This window comes from Coregonus clupeaformis, chromosome 1 (assembly GCF_020615455.1).
Source record: "Coregonus clupeaformis isolate EN_2021a chromosome 1, ASM2061545v1, whole genome shotgun sequence".
NCBI classification, from domain to species: Eukaryota; Metazoa; Chordata; class Actinopteri; order Salmoniformes; family Salmonidae; genus Coregonus; species Coregonus clupeaformis.
In genome coordinates, this window is record NC_059192.1 from 79,901,361 (window position 1) to 79,921,610 (window position 20,250).

The 20,250-nt window shown below is 43.7% G+C and overlaps 1 protein-coding gene across 1 annotated transcript in view; it reads left to right on the forward strand.

Annotated features, from left to right (window-relative positions):
• Nucleotides 1-20,250, forward strand: part of LOC121574846 (zinc finger matrin-type protein 4-like) — a 183,391-nt gene that overhangs the window by 97,260 nt on the left and 65,881 nt on the right. Inside the window, exon 4 of the mRNA XM_041887479.2 lies at nucleotides 13,558-13,735. Within this exon, the coding sequence (XP_041743413.1) occupies nucleotides 13,558-13,735 (178 nt within the window). The remainder of the gene's footprint in view (nucleotides 1-13,557; nucleotides 13,736-20,250) is intronic.

Consider the following 20,250-nt stretch of genomic DNA (forward strand, 5'->3'; position numbering starts at 1 on the left):
TAGAGAAATGAGAGAGAAGGGGACAGAGATAGAGAAATGAGAGAGAAGGGGACAGAGATAATGGAATGAGAGAGAAGGGGACAGAGATAGAGAAATGAGAGAGAAGGGGACAGAGATAATGGAATGAGAGAGAAGGGGACAGAGATAGAGAAATGAGAGAGAAGGAGACAGAGATAGAGAAATGAGAGAGAAGGGGACAGAGATAGAGAAATGAGAGAGAAGGGGACAGAGATAGAGAAATGAGAGAGAAGGGGACAGAGATAGATGGAATGAGAGAGAAGGGGACAGAGATAGAGAAATGAGAGAGAAGGAGACAGAGATAGAGAAATGAGAGAGAAGGGGACAGAGATAGAGAAATGAGAGAGAAGGAGACAGAGATAGAGAAATGAGAGAGAAGGGGACAGAGATAGAGAAATGAGAGAGAAGGGGACAGAGATAGAGAAATGAGAGAGAAGGAGACAGAGATAGAGGAAGAGAAAGAAGGGGACAGAGATTGAAAAATGAGAGAGAAGGGAACAGAGATAGAGAAATGAGAGAGAAGGGGACAGAGATAGAGAAACGAGAGAGAAGGGGACAGAGATAGAGAAATGAGAGAGAAGGACAGAGATAGAGAAATGAGAGAGAAGGGACAGAGATAGAGAAATGAGAGAGAAGGAGACAGAGATAGAGAGAATGAGAGAGAAGGGGACAGAGATATGAGAGAAGGGGACAGAGATAGAGAAATGAGAGAGAAGGGGACAGAGATAGAGAAATGAGAGAGAAGGGACAGAGATAATGGAATGAGAGAGAAGGGGACAGAGATAATGGAATGAGAGAGAAGGAGACAGAGATAGAGAAATGAGAGAGAAGGGGACAGAGATAGAGAAGAAGGACAGATATAGAGAAATGAGAGAAGGGACAGAGATAGAGGAAATGAGAGAGAAGTGGACAGAGATAGAGAAGGGGACAGAGATAGAGTAATGAGAGAGAAAGGGACAGAGATAGAGAAACCAGAGAGAAGGAGACAGAGATAGAGGGAATGAGAGAGAAGGGGACAGAGATAGAGAAGGGGACAGATATAGAGAAATGAGAGAGACGGGGACAGACATAGAGAAATGAGCGAGAAGGAGACAGAGATAGAGGGAATGAGAGAGAAGGGGACAGAGATAGAGAAGGACAGATATAGAGAAATGAGAGAGAAGGGATAGAGATAGAGAAATGAGAGAGAAGGGACAGAGATAATGGAATGAGAGAGAAGGGGACAGAGATAGTGAAATGAGAGAGAAGGGACAGAGATAATGGAATGATAGAGAAGGGACAGAAATAGAGAAATGGGTGAGAAGGGACAGAGATAGAGAAATGAGAGAGAAGGGGACAGAGATAGAGAAATGAGAGAGAAGGAGACAGAGATAGATGAAAAGAGATAGAAGGGGACAGAGATAGAGAAGGGACAGATATAGAGAAATGAGAGAGAAGGGGACAGAGATAGAAAATGAGAGAGAAGGGGACAGAGATAGAGAAGGGGACAGATATAGAGAAATGAGAGAGAAGGGGGCAGAGATAGAGGAATGAGAGAGAAGGGACAGAGATAGAGAAGAAAGAGGGGACAGATATAGAGAAATGAGAGAGAAGGGACAGAGATAGAGAAATGAGAGAGAAGGGGACAGAGATAGAGAAATGAGAGAGAAGGGGACAGAGATAGAGAAATGAGAGAGAAGGGGACAGAGATAGAGAAATGAGAGAGAAGGGGACAGAGATAGAGAAATGAGAGAGAAGGGGACAGAGATAGAGAAATGAGAGAGAAGGAGACAGAGATAGAGAAATGAGAGAGAAGGGGACAGAGATAGAGAAGGGGACAGATATAGAGAAATGAGAGAGAAGGGGACAGAGATAGAGAAATGAGAGAGAAGGGGACAGAGATAATGGAATGAGAGAGAAGGGGACAGAGATAGAGAAATGAGAGAGAAGGGGACAGAGATAATGGAATGAGAGAGAAGGGGACAGAGATAGAGAAATGAGAGAGAAGGGGACAGATATAGATAAATGAGAGAGAAGGAGACAGAGAAAGAGAAATGAGAGAGAAGGGGACAGAGATAGAGAAGGGGACAGATATAGAGAAATGAGAGAGAGGGGGACAGAGATAGAGGGAATGAGAGAGAATGGGACAGAGATAATGGAATGAGAGAGAAGGGGACAGAGATAGAGAAATGAGAGAGAAGGGGACAGAGATAATAGAATGAGAGAGAAGGGGACAGAGATAATGGAATGAGAGAGAAGGGGACAGAGATAGAGAAATGAGAGAGAAGGGGACAGAGATAATGGAATGAGAGAGAAGGGGACAGAGATAGATAAATGAGAGAGAAGGGGACCGAGATAATGGAATGAGAGAGAAGGGAACAGATATAGAGAAATGAGAGAGAAGGGGACAGAGATAGAGAAATGAGAGAGAAGGGGACAGAGATAGAGAATTGAGAGAGAATGGGCCAGAGATAGAGTGAATGAGAGAGAAGGGGACAGAGATAATGGAATGAGAGAGAAGGGGACAGAGATAGAGAAATGAGAGAGAAGGAGACAGAGAAAGAGAAATGAGAGAGAAGGGGACAGAGATAATGGAATGAGAGAGAAGGGGACAGAGATAGAGAAATGAGAGAGAAGGGGACAGAGATAATGGAATGAGAGAGAAGGGGACAGAGATCGAGAAATGAGAGTGAAGGAGACAGAGATAGAGAAATGAGAGAGAAGGGGACAGAGATAGAGAAATGAGAGAGAAGGAGACGGAGATAGAGAAATTAGAGGGAAGGGGACAGAGATAGAGAAATGAGAGAGAAGGGGACAGAGATAGAGGGAATGAGAGAGAAGGGGACAGAGATAGAGAAATGAGAGAGAAGGAGACAGAGATAGAAAAATGTGAGAGAAGGGGACAGAGATAGAGAAATGAGAGAGAAGGGTACAGAGATAGAGAAATGAGAGAGAAGGAGACAGAGATAGAGGGAAAGAGAAAGAAGGGGACAGAGATTGAGAAGGGGACAGATATAGAGAAATGAGAGAGAAGGGGACAGAGATAGATAAATGAGAGAGAAGGGGACAGAGATAATGGAATGAGAGAGAAGGGGACAGAGATAATGGAATGAGAGAGAAGGAGACAGAGAAAGAGAAATGAGAGAGAAGGGGACAGAGATAGAGAAGGGGACAGATATAGAGAAATGAGAGATAAGGGGACAGAGATAGAGGGAATGAGAGAGAAGTGGACAGAGATAGAGAAGGGGACAGATATAGAGTAATGAGAGAGAAAGGGACAGAGATAGAGAAATCAGAGAGAAGGAGACATAGATAGAGGGAATGAGAGAGAAGGGGACAGAGATAGAGAAGGGGACAGATATAGAGAAATGAGAGAGACGGGGACAGACATAGAGAAATGAGCGAGAAGGAGACAGAGATAGAGGGAATGAGAGAGAAGGGGACAGAGATAGAGAAGGGGACAGATATAGAGAAATGAGAGAGAAGGGGACAGAGATAAAGAAATGAGAGAGAAGGGGACAGAGATAATGGAATGAGAGAGAAGGGGACAGAGATAGAGAAATGAGAGAGAAGGGGACAGAGATAATGGAATGATAGAGAAGGGGACAGAAATAGAGAAATGGGTGAGAAGGGGACAGAGATAAAGAAATGAGAGAGAAGGGGACAGAGATAGAGAAATGAGAGAGAAGGAGACAGAGATAGAGGGAAAGAGAGAGAAGGGGACAGAGATAGAGAAGGGGACAGATATAGAGAAATGAGAGAGAAGGGGACAGAGATAGAAAAATGAGAGAGAAGGGGACAGAGATAGAGAAGGGGACAGATATAGAGAAATGAGAGAGAAGGGGACAGAGATAGAGGGAATGAGAGAGAAGGGGACAGAGATAGAGAAGGGGACAGATATAGAGAAATGAGAGAGAAGGGGACAGAGATAGAGAAATGAGAGAGAAGGGGAAAGAGATAGAGAAATGAGAGAGAAGGAGACAGAGATAGAGAAATGAGAGAGAAGGGGACATAGATAGAGAAATGAGAGAGAAGGGGACAGAGATAGAGAAATGAGAGAGAAGGGGACAGAGATAGAGAAATGAGAGAGAAGGAGACAGAGATATAGGGAATGAGAGAGAAGGGGACAGAGATAGAGAAGGGGGCAGATATAGAGAAATGAGAGAGAAGGGGACAGAGATAGAGAAATGAGAGAGAAGGGGACAGAGATAATGGAATGAGAGAGAAGGGGACAGAGATAGAGAAATGAGAGAGAAGGGGACAGAGATAATGGAATGAGAGAGAAGGGGACAGAGATAGAGAAATGAGAGAGAAGGGGACAGATATAGATAAATGAGAGAGAAGGAGACAGAGAAAGAGAAATGAGAGAGAAGGGGACAGAGATAGAGAATGGGACAGATATAGAGAAGTGAGAGAGAGGGGGACAGAGATAGAGGGAATGAGAGAGAATGGGACAGAGATAATGCATTGAGAGAGAAGGGGACAGAGATAGAGAAGTGAGAGAGAAGGGGACAGAGATAATAGAATGAGAGAGAAGGGGACAGAGATAATGGAATGAGAGAGAAGGGGACAGAGATAGAGAAATGAGAGTGAAGGGGACAGAGATAATGGAATGAGAGAGAAGGGGACAGAGATAATGGAATGAGAGAGAAGGGGACAGAGATAGATAAATGAGAGAGAAGGGGACCGAGATAATGGAATGAGAGAGAAGGGAACAGATATAGAGAAATGAGAGAGAAGGGGACAGAGATAGAGAAATGAGAGAGAAGGGGACAGAGATAGAGAAATGAGAGAGATTGGGCCAGAGATAGAGTGAATGAGAGAGAAGGGGACAGAGATAATGGAATGAGAGAGAAGGGGACAGAGATACAGAAATGAGAGAGAAGGAGACAGAGAAAGAGAAATGAGAGAGAGGGGGACAGAGATAATGGAATGAGAGAGAAGGGGACAGAGATAGAGAAATGAGAGAGAAGGGGACAGAGATAATGGAATGAGAGAGAAGGGGACAGAGATCGAGAAATGAGAGTGAAGGAGACAGAGATAGAGAAATGAGAGAGAAGGGGACAGAGATAGAGAAATGAGAGAGAAGGAGACAGAGATAGAGAAATTAGAGAGAAGGGGACAGAGATAGAGAAATGAGAGAGAAGGGGACAGAGATAGAGGGAATGAGAGAGAAGGGGACAGAGATAGAAAAATGTGAGAGAAGGGGACAGAGATAGAGAAATGAGAGAGAAGGGTACAGAGATAGAGAAATGAGAGAGAAGGAGACAGAGATAGAGGGAAAGAGAAAGAAGGGGACAGAGATTGAGAAGGGGACAGATATAGAGAAATGAGAGAGAAGGGGACAGAGATAGAGAAATGAGAGAGAAGGGGACAGAGATAATGGAATGAGAGAGAAGGGGACAGAGATAATGGAATGAGAGAGAAGGAGACAGAGAAAGAGAAATGAGAGAGAAGGGGACAGAGATAGAGAAGGGGACAGATATAGAGAAATGAGAGATAAGGGGACAGCGATAGAGGGAATGAGAGAGAAGTGGACAGAGATAGAGAAGGGGACAGATATAGAGTAATGAGAGAGAAAGGGACAGAGATAAAGAAATCAGAGAGAAGGAGACATAGATAGAGGGAATGAGAGAGAAGGGGACAGAGATAGAGAAGGGGACAGATATAGAGAAATGAGAGAGACGGGGACAGACATAGAGAAATGAGAGAGAAGGAGACAGAGATAGAGGGAATGAGAGAGAAGGGGACAGAGATAGAGAAGGGGACAGATATAGAGAAATGAGAGAGAAGGGGACAGAGATAGAGAAATGAGAGAGAAGGGGACAGAGATAATGGAATGATAGAGAAGGGGACAGAAATAGAGAAATGGGTGAGAAGGGGACAGAGATAAAGAAATGAGAGAGAAGGGGACAGAGATAGAGAAATGAGAGAGAAGGAGACAGAGATAGAGGGAAAGAGAGAGAAGGGGACAGAGATAGAGAAGGGGACAGATATAGAGAAATGAGAGAGAAGGGGACAGAGATTAAAAAATGAGAGAGAAGGAGACAGAGATAGAGGGAAAGAGAAAGAAGGGGACAGAGATTGAGAAGGGGACAGATATAGAAAATGAGAGAGAAGGGGACAGAGATAGAGAAATGAGAGAGAAGGGGACAGAGATAATGGAATGAGAGAGAAGGGGACAGAGATAATGGAATGAGAGAGAAGGAGACAGAGAAAGAGAAATGAGAGAGAAGGGGACAGAGATAGAGAAGGGGACAGATATAGAGAAATGAGAGATAAGGGGACAGAGATAGAGGGAATGAGAGAGAAGTGGACAGAGATAGAGAAGGGGACAGATATAGAGTAATGAGAGAGAAAGGGACAGAGATAGAGAAATCAGAGAGAAGGAGACATAGATAGAGGGAATGAGAGAGAAGGGGACAGAGATAGATAAGGGGACGGATATAGCGAAATGAGAGAGAAGGGGACAGAGATAGAGAAATGAGTGAGAAGGGGACAGTGATAATGGAATGAGAGAGAAGGGGACAGAGATAGTGAAATGAGAGAGAAGGGGACAGAGATAATGGAATGATAGAGAAGGCGACAGAAATAGAGAAATGGGTGAGAAGGGGACAGAGATAAAGAAATGAGAGAGAAGGGGACAGAGATAGAGAAATGAGAGAGAAGGAGACAGAGATAGAGTGAAAGAGAGAGAAGGGGACAGAGATAGAGAAGGGGACAGATATAGAGAAATGAGAGAGAAGGGGACAGAGATAGAGAAATGAGAGAGAAGGGGACAGAGATAATGGAATGAGAGAGAATGGGACAGAGATAATGGAATGAGAGAGAAGGAGACAGAGAAAGAGAAATGAGTGAGAAGGGGACGGAGATAGAGAAGGGGACAGATATAGAGAAATGAGAGAGAAGGGGACAGAGATAGAGGAAATGAGAGAGAAGGGGACAGAGATAGAGAAGGGGACAGATATAGAGAAATGAGAGAGAAGGGGACAGAGATAGAGAAATGAGAGAGAATGGGACAGAGATAGAGAAATGAGAGAGAAGGAGACAGAGATAGAGAAATGAGAGAGAAGGGGACATAGATAGAGAAATGAGAGAGAAGGGGACAGAGATAGAGAAATGAGAGAGAAGGGGACAGAGATAATGGAATGAGAGAGAAGGGGACAGAGATAGAGAGGGACAGATATAGAGAAATGAGAGAGAAGGGGACAGAGATAGAGAAATGAGAGAGAAGGGGACAGAAATAATGGAATGAGAGAGAAGGGACAGATATAGAGAAATGAGAGAGAAGGGGACAGAGATAGAGAAATGAGAGAGAAGGAGACAGAGATAGAGAAATGAGAGAAAGGGGACAGAGATAGAGAAATGAGAGAGAAGGGGACAGAGATAATGGAATGAGAGAGAAGGGACAGAGATAGAGAAGGGACATATATAGAGAAATGAGAGAGAATGGGACAGAGATAGAGAAATGAGAGAGAAGGGGACAGAAATAATGGAATGAGAGAGAAGGGGACAGAGATAGAGAAGGGGACATATATAGAGAAATGAGAGAGAATGGGACAGAGATAGAGAAATGAGAGAGAAGGGGACAGAAATAATGGAATGAGAGAGAAGGGGACAGAGATAGAGAAGGGGACATATATAGAGAAATGAGAGAGAATGGGACAGAGATAGAGAAATGAGAGAGAAGGGGACAGAGAAAGAGAAATGAGAGAGAAGGGGACAGAGATAGAGAAGGGGACAGATATAGAGAAATGAGAGATAAGGGGACAGAGATAGAGGGAATGAGAGAGAAGTGGACAGAGATAGAGAAGGGGACAGATATAGAGTAATGAGAGAGAAAGGGACAGAGATAGAGAAATCAGAGAGAAGGAGACATAGATAGAGGGAATGAGAGAGAAGGGGACAGAGATAGATAAGGGGACGGATATAGCGAAATGAGAGAGAAGGGGACAGAGATAGAGAAATGAGTGAGAAGGGGACAGTGATAATGGAATGAGAGAGAAGGGGACAGCGATAGTGAAATGAGAGAGAAGGGGACAGAGATAATGGAATGATAGAGAAGGCGACAGAAATAGAGAAATGGGTGAGAAGGGGACAGAGATAAAGAAATGAGAGAGAAGGGGACAGAGATAGAGAAATGAGAGAGAAGGAGACAGAGATAGATTGAAAGAGAGAGAAGGGGACAGAGATAGAGAAGGGGACAGATATAGAGAAATGAGAGAGAAGGGGACAGAGATAGAAAAATGAGAGAGAAGGGGACAGAGATAATGGAATGAGAGAGAATGGGACAGAGATAATGGAATGAGAGAGAAGGAGACAGAGAAAGAGAAATGAGTGAGAAGGGGACAGAGATAGAGAAGGGGACAGATATAGAGAAATGAGAGAGAAGGGGACAGAGATAGAGGGAATGAGAGAGAAGGGGACAGAGATAGAGAAGGGGACAGATATAGAGAAATGAGAGAGAAGGGGACAGAGATAGAGAAATGAGAGAGAATGGGACAGAGATAGAGAAATGAGAGAGAAGGGGACAGAGATAGAGAAATGAGAGAGAATGGGACAGAGATAGAGAAATGAGAGAGAAGGGGACAGAGATAGAGAAATGAGAGAGAAGGGGACAGAGATAATGGAATGAGAGAGAAGGGGACAGAGATAGAGAAGGGGACAGATATAGAGAAATGAGAGAGAAGGGGACAGAGATAGAGAAATGAGAGAGAAGGGGACAGAAATAATGGAATGAGAGAGAAGGGGACAGATATAGAGAAATGAGAGAGAAGGGGACAGAGATAGAGAAATGAGAGAGAAGGAGACAGAGATAGAGAAATGAGAGAGAAGGGGACAGAGATAGAGAAATGAGAGAGAAGGGGACAGAGATAATGGAATGAGAGAGAAGGGGACAGAGATAGAGAAGGGGACATATATAGATAAATGAGAGAGAATGGGACAGAGATAGAGAAATGAGAGAGAAGGGGACAGAAATAATGGAATGAGAGAGAAGGGGACAGAGATAGAGAAGGGGACATATATAGAGAAATGAGAGAGAATGGGACAGAGATAGAGAAATGAGAGAGAAGGGGACAGAAATAATGGAATGAGAGAGAAGGGGACAGAGATAGAGAAATGAGAGAGAAGGGGACAGAGATAGAGAAATGAGAGAGAATGAGACAGAGATAGAGAAATGAGAGAGAAGGGGACAGAGATAGAGAAATGAGAGAGAAGGGGACAGAGATAGAGGGAATGCGAGAGAAGGGGACAGAGATAGAGAAGGGGACAGATATAGAAAAATGATTGAGAAGGGGACAGAGATAATGGAATGAGAGAGAAGGGGACAGAGATCGAGAAATGAGGTGAAGGAGACAGAGATAGAGAAATGAGAGAGAAGGGGACAGAGATAGAGAAATGAGAGAGAAGGAGACAGAGATAGAGAAATTAGAGAGAAGGGGACAGAGATAGAGAAATGAGAGAGAAGGGGACAGAGATAGAGGGAATGAGAGAGAAGGGGACAGAGATAGAGAAATGAGAGAGAAGGAGACAGAGATAGAAAAATGTGAGAGAAGGGGACAGAGATAGAGAAATGAGAGAGAAGGGTACAGAGATAGAGGGAAAGAGAAAGAAGGGGACAGAGATTGAGAAGGGGACAGATATAGAGAAATGAGAGAGAAGGGGACAGAGATAGAGAAATGAGACAGAAGGGGACAGAGATAATGGAATGAGAGAGAAGGGGACATAGATAATGGAATGAGAGAGAAGGAGACAGAGAAAGAGAAATGAGAGAGAAGGGGACAGAGATAGAGAAGGGGACAGATATAGATAAATGAGAGAGAAAGGGACAGAGATAGAGAAATCAGAGAGAAGGAGACATAGATAGAGGGAATGAGAGAGAAGGGGACAGAGATAGAGAAGGGGACAGATATAGAGAAATGAGAGAGACGGGGACAGAGATAGAGAAATGAGAGAGAAGGAGACAGAGATAGAGGGAATGAGAGAGAAGGGGACAGAGATAGAGAAGGGGACAGATATAGAGAAATGAGAGAGAAGGGGACAGAGATAGAGAAATGAGAGAGAAGGGGACAGAGATAATGGAATGAGAGAGAAGGGGACAGAGATAGTGAAATGAGAGAGAAGGGGACAGAGATAATGGAATGATAGAGAAGGGGACAGAAATAGAGAAATGGGTGAGAAGGGGACAGAGATAAAGAAATGAGAGTGAAGGGGACAGAGATAGAGAAATGAGAGAGAAGGAGACAGAGATAGTGGGAAAGAGAGAGAAGGGGACAGAGATAGAGAAGGGGACAGATATAGAGAAATGAGAGAGAAGGGGACAGAGATAGAGGGAATGAGAGAGAAGGGGACAGAGATAGAGAAATGAGAGAGAAGGAGACAGAGATAGAGGGAAAGAGAGAGAAGGGGACAGAGATAGAGAAGGGGACAGATATAGAGAAATGAGAGAAAAGGGGACAGAGATAGAGAAATGAGAGAGAAGGGGACAGAAATAATGGAATGAGAGAGAAGGGGACAGAGATAGAGAAATGAGAGAGAAGGGGACAGAGATAGAGAAATGAGAGAGAAGGAGACAGAGATAGAGAAATGAGAGAGAAGGGGACAGAGATAGAGAAATGAGAGAGAAGGGGACAGAGATAATGGAATGAGAGAGAAGGGAACAGAGATAGAGAAGGGGACAGATATAGAGAAATGAGACAGAAGGGGACAGAGATAGAGAAATGAGAGAGAAGGGGACAGAAATAATGGAATGAGAGAGAAGGGGACAGAGATAAAGAAATGAGAGAGAAGGGGACAGAGATAGAGAAATGAGAGAGAATGAGACAGAGATAGAGAAATGAGAGAGAAGGGGACAGAGATAGAGAAATGAGAGAGAAGGGGACAGAGATAGAGGGAATGCGAGAGAAGGGGACAGAGAGAGAGAAGGGGACAGATATAGAGAAATGATTGAGAAGGGGACAGAGATAATGGAATGAGAGAGAAGGGGACAGAGATAGAGAAAGGAGAGAGAAGGGGACAGAGATAATGGAATGAGAGAGAAGGGGACAGAGATAGAGAAATGAGAGAGAAGGGGACAGATAGAGGAATGAGAGAGAGAAGGGGACAGAGATAGAGGAATGAGAGAGACGGGGACAGAGATAATGAAATGAGAGAGAAGGGGACAGAGATAGAGAAATGAGAGAGAAGGGGACAGAGATAATAGAATGAGAGAGAAGGGGACAGAGATAGAGGAATGAGAGAGAATGGGACAGAGATAGAGGAATGATAGAGAAGGGGACAGAGATAGAGGAATGAGAGAGAAGGGGACAGAGATAGAGGAATGAGAGAGAATGGGACAGAGATAGAGGAATGAGAGAGAAGGGGACAGAGATAGAGGAATGAGAGAGAATGGGACAGAGATAGAGGAATGAGAGAGAAGGGGACAGAGATAGAGGAATGAGAGAGAAGGGGACAGAGATAGAGGAATGAGAGAGAAGGGGACAGAGATAGAGGGATGAGAGAGGGGACAGAGAGGGGCTAACTCTAACACGATCGCAGCAGGAGACACCACAGGGGAGGATGAGAAGAGGGATGGAGTTTGTGTGTGAGAGTGAGATGGATTGAGAGAACCCATTTCACCTCCTTGAAAGTAGAGAGAGAAATATTGGGAAAACCCTCTTTACCTTGTAGACAAAAGATATGAAGATAAAAAAAACAGAGAGAAACAGTGACATGGACAGAGATGGAGAGAGTGCCCATTATTTACCCACTAGACGTGTCCATAGACCGGTTGGTTGTTTAGCAACAAAACTGGCAAGTGCGCAACTATTGAGAAAAACAGACGGGTTTGGCTTAGATTGATGACAACATAAAAATGATATTTCGTCTCCAATGTTTATTGTCTCTCAAATACATCGTTGCAATTGCTGGTTAGCTAGCTGACAAATTTTTTCCATATAGCATTGACCTGAAATCAGTCAAAACACTTCAAGACAAGGGCCTCCCGAGTGGCGCAGTGGTCTAAGGCACTGCATTGCAGTGTTGTGGCGTCACTACAGCTTGGGGTTCGATCCCAGGCTCTGTCACAACCGACCTTGACCGGGATTCCCATAGGGCGGCGCACAATTGGCCCAGGGTCGTCCGGGATAGGGGAGGGTATGGCCAGGGGGCTTTTCTTGGCTTATCACACTCTAGCGACTCCTTGTGGCAAGCTGGGCGCCTGCAGGCTATCGTCAGTTGAACGGTGTTTCCTCCTACACATTGGTGCAGATGGCTTCAGTGTTAAGCCAGCGGGTGTTAAGAAGCGCGGTTTAGCGGGTCATGTTTTGGAGGACGCATGACTCGACCTTCACCTCTCCCGAGTCTGTCCGGGAATTGCAGCGATGAGACAAGATCGCAATTGGATATCACGACATTGGGGACAAAAAAGGGGGTAAAATTACAATAATAATAAAAAAAATCCTCTAAAAAAGACATGGTATCAAGAACAAGATGAAACTAGCTTAAACGAGTAATTTACGCTTTTCCACGTGGCAGTTTATTGTCATTGTCGCTAGCTATCTGGCCATCCAGAATCACAACAACTCACAGACTTCTGCCATATTGAAGCGTGCACATTGTTTTCATGACGTTGTTAGCTAACCCATCTATAGAGAGGAAACACAGACAAACAGAGACAGAAAAAGAGAGAGAGAGAGAAAATAAAAAGAGAAGCGCAAAGAGAGAAATGAAGAGAAAGGAGAGAGAGAAAAGAGCGCTGGAAGGTAGAGGTGTACCAAACTCTCAGTTCCTTTATGTGATGTTAACACACACAGACACATGCACATACACAGACACACAGACACACAAACACACAAACAACACGAAAGACACATTTCTATCATTGCACTTTATTGTTCATCTCCTCTGCCTCAATTTGACACCTGGGCGAAAAAGAAGGAGTGGTGTGAAAAGAAAGAGTGAGAGAGAAATAGAGAAAGGGAGAGAGAGGGAGGAGGAGAACTGTGCCAACAGATCCTCACCATCCCTCTCCTCATCCTGTCCTCTCTCTACTCCACTCCACTCCATTCCTCTCCATTCCTCTCCTCTCCATAGACAGTTCAGCAAAGAGGTGCACAGGAATATGTGCTATGCTTATTGTAACATGTTATCTCTCTCTCTCTCTCTCTCTCTCCCTCCCTCCCTTCGCCTCCTCATCTCCTCCACTTCTATGTCAAAGATAATAAAACAGAACCACTATAGTAAATACTACAGTAATGTCTGCAAAAGCACTACATTAAATACTATAGTATACTATAGTAATATCTGCAAAAACACTATAGTAAATACTACAGTATACTACAGTCCGCAAAAACACTACAGTGAATACTATAGTATACTACAGTCCGCAAAAACACGACAGTTTTTTAACTATAGTGATACTACAGTATTTATACTAAAGTAAACTGAAGTATTTTTTATGTGGGTCCTCTCATCTCATTAGGACAGAGGTGAACAGCAGTAAGTGCTATACTTTGTATGACATGTTTTTTCTCTCTTTCTTCTCCTCCCCTCCATTCTTCTCTCCTCTCCTCCCTTCAGGACAGTGCAGAGACAGAGGTGGACAGGAATAAGTGCTGTACTTTGTGTAATATGTTCTTCACGTCGGCCATCGTGGCCCAGTCTCACTACCAGGGCAAGACACACGCCAAGAGAGTACGACTGGTACTGGGAGAAACACCCAGCTTACCTACTGCTACCAACAGCCCTACCACCACAGGTAACACAGACAGACATATACGTTTGCACGCACGCACGCTCACACACACACACACACACACACACACAATCTTCCACGTGCGCCTACACACACACACACACAAGCTTGCACACACACAAGCTTGCATGCATGTACACACACCAGACACACTCACTCACACATGCGTGCACCCCACACCACCCCCCTCCCCCAAACACATACACGCACACAGACTGATTGAACTGTCTATCTGTTTACATATGTGTGTGGATTTATCTCACACCTTTTAGTGAGCTCTTCCCTGGAACACACACACATTCACCTAGTTTAAAAAAAGAATAATGTGGTAAAAGAACAACTCTCATATATCCCTGAACGAAGTGTGCGTGTGTGTGTGTGTGTGCACGTTTGTGTGTGTTTATGTGTGCATTTGTATGCGTATGAAACACAATCCATTCCATTTAACACACATCAGACCAAGGTCATAATCGACGCAGCCAACAGCTTTCATAGAACTGACCCATTTGTCTACCTACCAGAACAACAGAGTGCCTTAGGGTACAATGTGCTATTGTACACTGTTCTCTGGATGCTTTAGGTTTGTCCTTGCCATTCACATATGCCTGCAAGATTGCAACAACATCCAGATTATTGCATGCCATACCTACAAACTCTCACAGTCTCACGTCAGAATTAGACGTTCATCCATGTTTCTCAAACGTCAAATTTCGAAGTTGTTCCAAACATCACATTTCTAAGTGTTTAAGGTTAAGGTTAGGCATTAACTCAGAATTTTTAAGGATAGGTATTAACTCCGAATGGTTAAGGTTAGGTATTAACTGCAAATGGTTAAGATTAGGGTTAAGGTTTGGGAGAGGCTTAAAGCGAAAATATCAAAAACAACTTTCTATTGCTGGATTCAAACATGCAACCTTGGGACTCAGAGGCAGATGCTTACGCCCATCCACCATGCCCTAATAAAACCGAAATGTACTTGAAGGTAGCAGTGCTCACTGTTGCCCCTAGTGGCCAGTTTAAACATAATCTCCCGACGTCCTCAGACATGGATGGACGTCGAATACTGACTTGCATCACGGGTGACCTGCCTGGCCATACAGTGTATCGGCTAAATATTGTGTGTGTATGTGATGACGATAGCATGACATATGGTGTATTGGCTGAGGAAAGCTTTAATCCTTAATACCCATTGGGAAACAGCCGTGTCCACTCTCAGTGCCCAATAGCTTGGGCAGCCTTTCAACTATAACTCTCTCTCCTTCACCTTTGCTCTCTTTCGCTTGTGCTTTCTCACTTGCTTTCTCTCTCTCTCTTTCGCTCTCTTGCTTTCCCCCCCCCCCCCAACCCACACACACACACACATACAAACAGACCCATATTGTGAATTAATTCTAATGTTAAGGGAAGAATTTGAATAGAGAAAGCTGTACCGAGCGCAGTGCTGCCTTCCTTTAGGTCCTTTCAGAATGGACACATGATCCAACGGCGCACTTAGCGGACGATGTCTCTACGTGGTGTTTTGAAACACGTTACATCTTCGGCTGTTATAGGAACGATGGTTGAGATAATGCCAGGAGTGTGCAAAGCTGTCATCAAGGCAAAGGGTGGCTATTTGAAGAATCTCAAATATAAAATATATTTAGATTTGCTTAACACTTTTTTGGTTACTACATGATTCCATATGTGTTATTTCATAGTTTTGATGTCTTCACTATTATTCTACAATGTAGAAAATAGTAAAAATAAAGAAAAACCCTTGAATGAGTAGGTGTGTCCAAACTTTTGACCGGCAGTGTATTTACATTACATATTTATATTTCAGTCATTCAACAGACACTCTTATCCAGAGTGTCTTACAATCATACAGCTGAGGAAGGTGAAACGATGTAGCACGAGCATTGGAAGTAAAACCTGTTCAATCATTTCAAAAAAATAAAGATTGAAAAATACCAAATGTGTGTATGCTTCATCTACTAACTGATTCAACATAGACCTTGATTGATAATAGGTTTGCCTTCACATTATTCTCTACTAGAGTAAGGCTCAGGGTTCAAAATCACTATCAGACAGCTTTGCTAGACAGTGTGTGTGTGTGTGTGTGTGTGTGTGTGTGTGTGTTCAGTTCATTTGTCCTGTCCACACCCCCTATTGGAAACCAGCCCTCAACCCCGAACTGATCAATACTTCTATTGGATTCCACTTTACACCGAACACGCCAACATAATCCCTCATTCACTCATTCACTCATACAGACACACACACACACACACACACACACAGACACGCACACATACAGACACACACACACAGAGAGAGAGAGAGAGAGAGAGAGAGAGAGATAGAAGCGCACAGCCAGACGCAAACCAGTGTCTAGGGAGTGGCATATGTTTACAATAGAAAAAAAACTATCTAGTAAAGGAAGTGATCACTGCAGATAGTATTGGATTTAAATGGAAGTTTGGGTTAACTTTGAAAAAAAGGCTTACATTTCTAGCTCCAACAGTGCAGTAAAATATCTCGCAAATACAATACAAATTCACAAATAATCCAAAAATCTAAACAAGAAATCAAGAAATGACAGAACGGGTCCAATTAACAATTCTACTTCTTGAATGTCAGTTCGATTAGCTCACACACACACACACACAAACACACACACACACAACGTGTCAGTTTGGTGAAGGTGCTTTCAGGGAAGTTGCCAAGGTTTAGTGACAGACAGACATGGGAGGAAGGAAAGAATGGGAGAGAGAGAAGAAAAAAGGAAGATACGTGGAGGAGGATGGATCAGGAGAGATTAGAATCACAAGTAACCTTCAGCGCGCGCACACACACACACACACACACACACACACACACACACACACACACACACACACACACACACACACACACACCCTTTCATCATCACTCAGGGAGGAGAGCTTTTCCCTCGGTCCCCTCAGACAAGGTGATAGCTGCAATAAGATCTAATAGTTTCCCTTCCAAATTCGACGTGTTATGGATGAACGTCTATTTGACGCATTCATTCTGCGTGGTAACTCAAAGAGCTAAGTTTTGGTATTACAGTTTTTTTTGATTGCTTAAGCACGATTTTCAAAACAGGGCCCGTGTTTTCAAAACACTACACACAATTAGCACAACCACACACCCAATTAGCAAAACACTACAGATCCTTTGCAAAATTAAACACTCTTGTAAAAACTATACACTTCTTTTTAAAAACCACACTTTGTTACCATATGAAACACACCACGTTTCACATTACTATACTCTGTTTGCCTGAGTTACACTCTGCTGTGATAAACCTAAAACACTTTTAGCACTTCTACTTCCCTATGATTAGAGTAGGCTACTCTCAACAAAGTACAAATATAATGTAAATTCACCAAACACTACACAAGACCAATGTTGCAGACTGAAGAAACTCATTTATTTCTCAACACGCCCAAAATGTTGACATGGAGATTCATAATACTGTAACCAATGTCACTTACGTATTGTAAGTTCAAAAAAATAAAAATAAATAACTAGACATTGTCTCTTCGCCTAGCTGGATCTGGCCAGAGAATTTCATCAACATCGCAGGCAATGTCTGTCATTAGCAAGACACCTTGGAAAGAAACGTCTTGAATGACGAATCCATCCTTGCATTGCTGCTACCTCCATCTGGTCACAGGCCTCCCATGGCTTGGATGAGGGGTACCTCAGCCTGGAGACGGAGATCATATACCTTCCACCGCCATGCCGAGAAAAACTCTTCTATAGGGTTGAGGAATGGAGAGTATGGTGGAAGATATAGGACGGTGAAATGTGGATGTTGCTGAAACCAGTTCTGAACCAGAGCAGAGCGGTGGAAAGACACATTGTCCCAGACAACAATGTATTGCATATGATCGATTTGATTTGCTGCTGTTATGTTGTGCAATTGGTCCAAGAATGTAAGTATGAGTGCTGTGTTGTAAGGGCCCATATGGGCATGGCGGTGGAGGACCCCATTCTGTGTAATGGCTGCACAGAGTGTTATATTACCCCCACGTTGCCCTGGGACATTGACTATAGCCCTGTGGCCAATGATGTTTCTTCCCCTCCCTTCGTGTTCTCGTCAGGTTGAACCCAGCCTCATCTACGTAAATGAACTCATGCTGGATCTCCTCTCCATCCATTCGTAAAACTCTCTGAAAAACAGTGTCAGGCAAAATTGTGTAGTTCAGTGTAGATCTAGTATACATATTACAGTACAGTAAAAGATTATGAGACAGTATGCAAGATCACACTGCTAAAGTGAATACATACCTCTGCATAATCATGCCGCAGTCGTTTCACCCTTTCGGAATTGCGCTCGAAAGGCACTCCGATAAATTTGCTTCATTTGAATATGTTTTTTTTTTAGATGCGTGCCAGTGTTGATGTTGAGACCTGATGGATATCGTTGAAAATGGCGTGGTTATTGACAATGTTAGCTTGGAGCTGCTTGAGTGTTATAGCATTGTTGGCCAAAACCATGTTTACTATCTCCCTCTCTTGCTGTTCTGTGAACATAGGAGGCCTTCCCCCTTGTCGTCCCTGACCCTCAATCCTATGTAGAAAAAAAAAACAGTATACAATAGTACAGTAATTTCACAGGAAAAGGTAACAGAAGTGCTGATAGTGCATAGAATATAGTACTGTAAGCAGTTACTGAAACCGTGCAGATGTTTTTGATATGCTGATATTTTTACAATACCTATTTTCCAGTCGAAATGTTCTCATCACACTTGCCACTGTATATCGGCTTAGATTTGGCTGTACTCGCAGTCCAGCCTCCCTCAGCTGTCAGGCCGTGGTTGACAATGTGGTCAACCAGTGTTGCGCTGGATCTCATTTATCAGATCCGGTCCTCTTTTTGAGCACCTTCTTGTCTTCCTCTTCCTCTTCCTCTTCCTCTTCCTCCTCTTCCTCCCCTTCCTCCTCCTCCTCCTCCCTCCTCGTTCTCCTCCTCGTCCTCCTCGTTCTCCTCGCTCGTCGTCCTCCTCCTCCTCCTCCTCCTCGTCTTACTCTTTCTCTGACTCTTTCCATTGTGCTTGAAGACCGATGAACTCACCTGCTGCTTTTTTATAGTGCTTATACACCTGATTGGTGTGTCTACAATTAAGCAAACGAGTGTTTGCACACCTGATGACTGTGTTGAACCAATTGGTTGGACGGTGTGGTAATTTGACAGTCAGTGCTTTGGTATTGCAAGGACGTGACTTCATGATAGATTTTTGTGTGTAATGTATGTTAAGTGTGTTTAGTGTTTTGCAAATCACTGTGTGTAGAGTTTTGCAACAAGTGTAAGGTTGACAATGTGCTTATAGTTGTGCAAATATGGGCTGATGTTTTGCTTCTTGAGTGTAAGGTTTTGCTAATAGTGTACTACTTTTAATTTTAGTGTGTAAGCAATCCAAAAAAACTGTAATTCCGAGTGGTTAGGGTTAGGGCTAAGATTGGGGAAGGCTTAAAACAAAATAATGAAAAGCAATGCACAAAGCACTGTCATCAAGTATTCTCACAGCTTGCTAGAGCATTGTGAACTGTGCACTCCAGCTCCGAGCATCACGAATGCTGGGCAATCGTTTTTCATTTTTTTGTGAGAGCCGAGGAAGGCATATATTGACGTTCACATTACATTTTCATACATCCAAAATCAATTTCTAGTGATCAGGCTGGACAGCTATCTAAACACACACACAGCCAGAGTGACAGCTAGGGCAGTGTGTGGTGGATACACTTGAGAAGTAAAGAGAGGTAGAGAGTGGAGGATGAAACGATGGAATGGGAAAAAGGCCATAAAGTACCTGTGCCTCCTATCCCTTCAATTGCCCATCCGCATCCCTATAACCACTCTCTGCTCGGTCAGTAGGCGCAGTCCTCCTCCTCTTCCTTCTCCTCCTCCTCCTCCTCCTCCTCCTTGCTCTCTCTCTCTCTCTCTCAATTCAGTTCATAGATGCTTTATTGGCATGGGAAACATATGTTTACATTACCAAAGCAATCTTTGTCTCTCTCTGTCTCTCTCTGTCTCTCTCTCTCTCTCTCTCTCTCTCTCTCTCTCTCTCTCTCTCTCTCTCTCTGTCTCTCTCTGTCTCTCTCTGTCTCTCTCTCTCTCTCTCTCTCCTCCCTCCCTCCCATTGTCATTATCATACACTCCAGTCCCTCTGTAAAAAGCACTTCCTTCTGCCTCACTGTGCACAGAGCACACAGAGAGAGTGAAAAAGCGAGTGATAGAAAAAAGGAGGGTGGAGAACAACAAGGTCTCTCTCCCTGTTGCTGCTCAGCATGCGTTGTTCCTTTGAACTGTCAGCACATCAAACCCCACTGTTGCCCTCACAGCCAAAATCACAAGCACACATACACACTCTATATATATTATGTAGTTCTCTATGTAGTTATTTTCTCCTCTCTGGAGGACAGGAATTAATAATTCTCTCTATCTATCTTGTGTGTGTGTGTGTGTGTGTGTGTGTGTGTGTGTGTGTGTGTGTGTGTGTGTGTGTGTG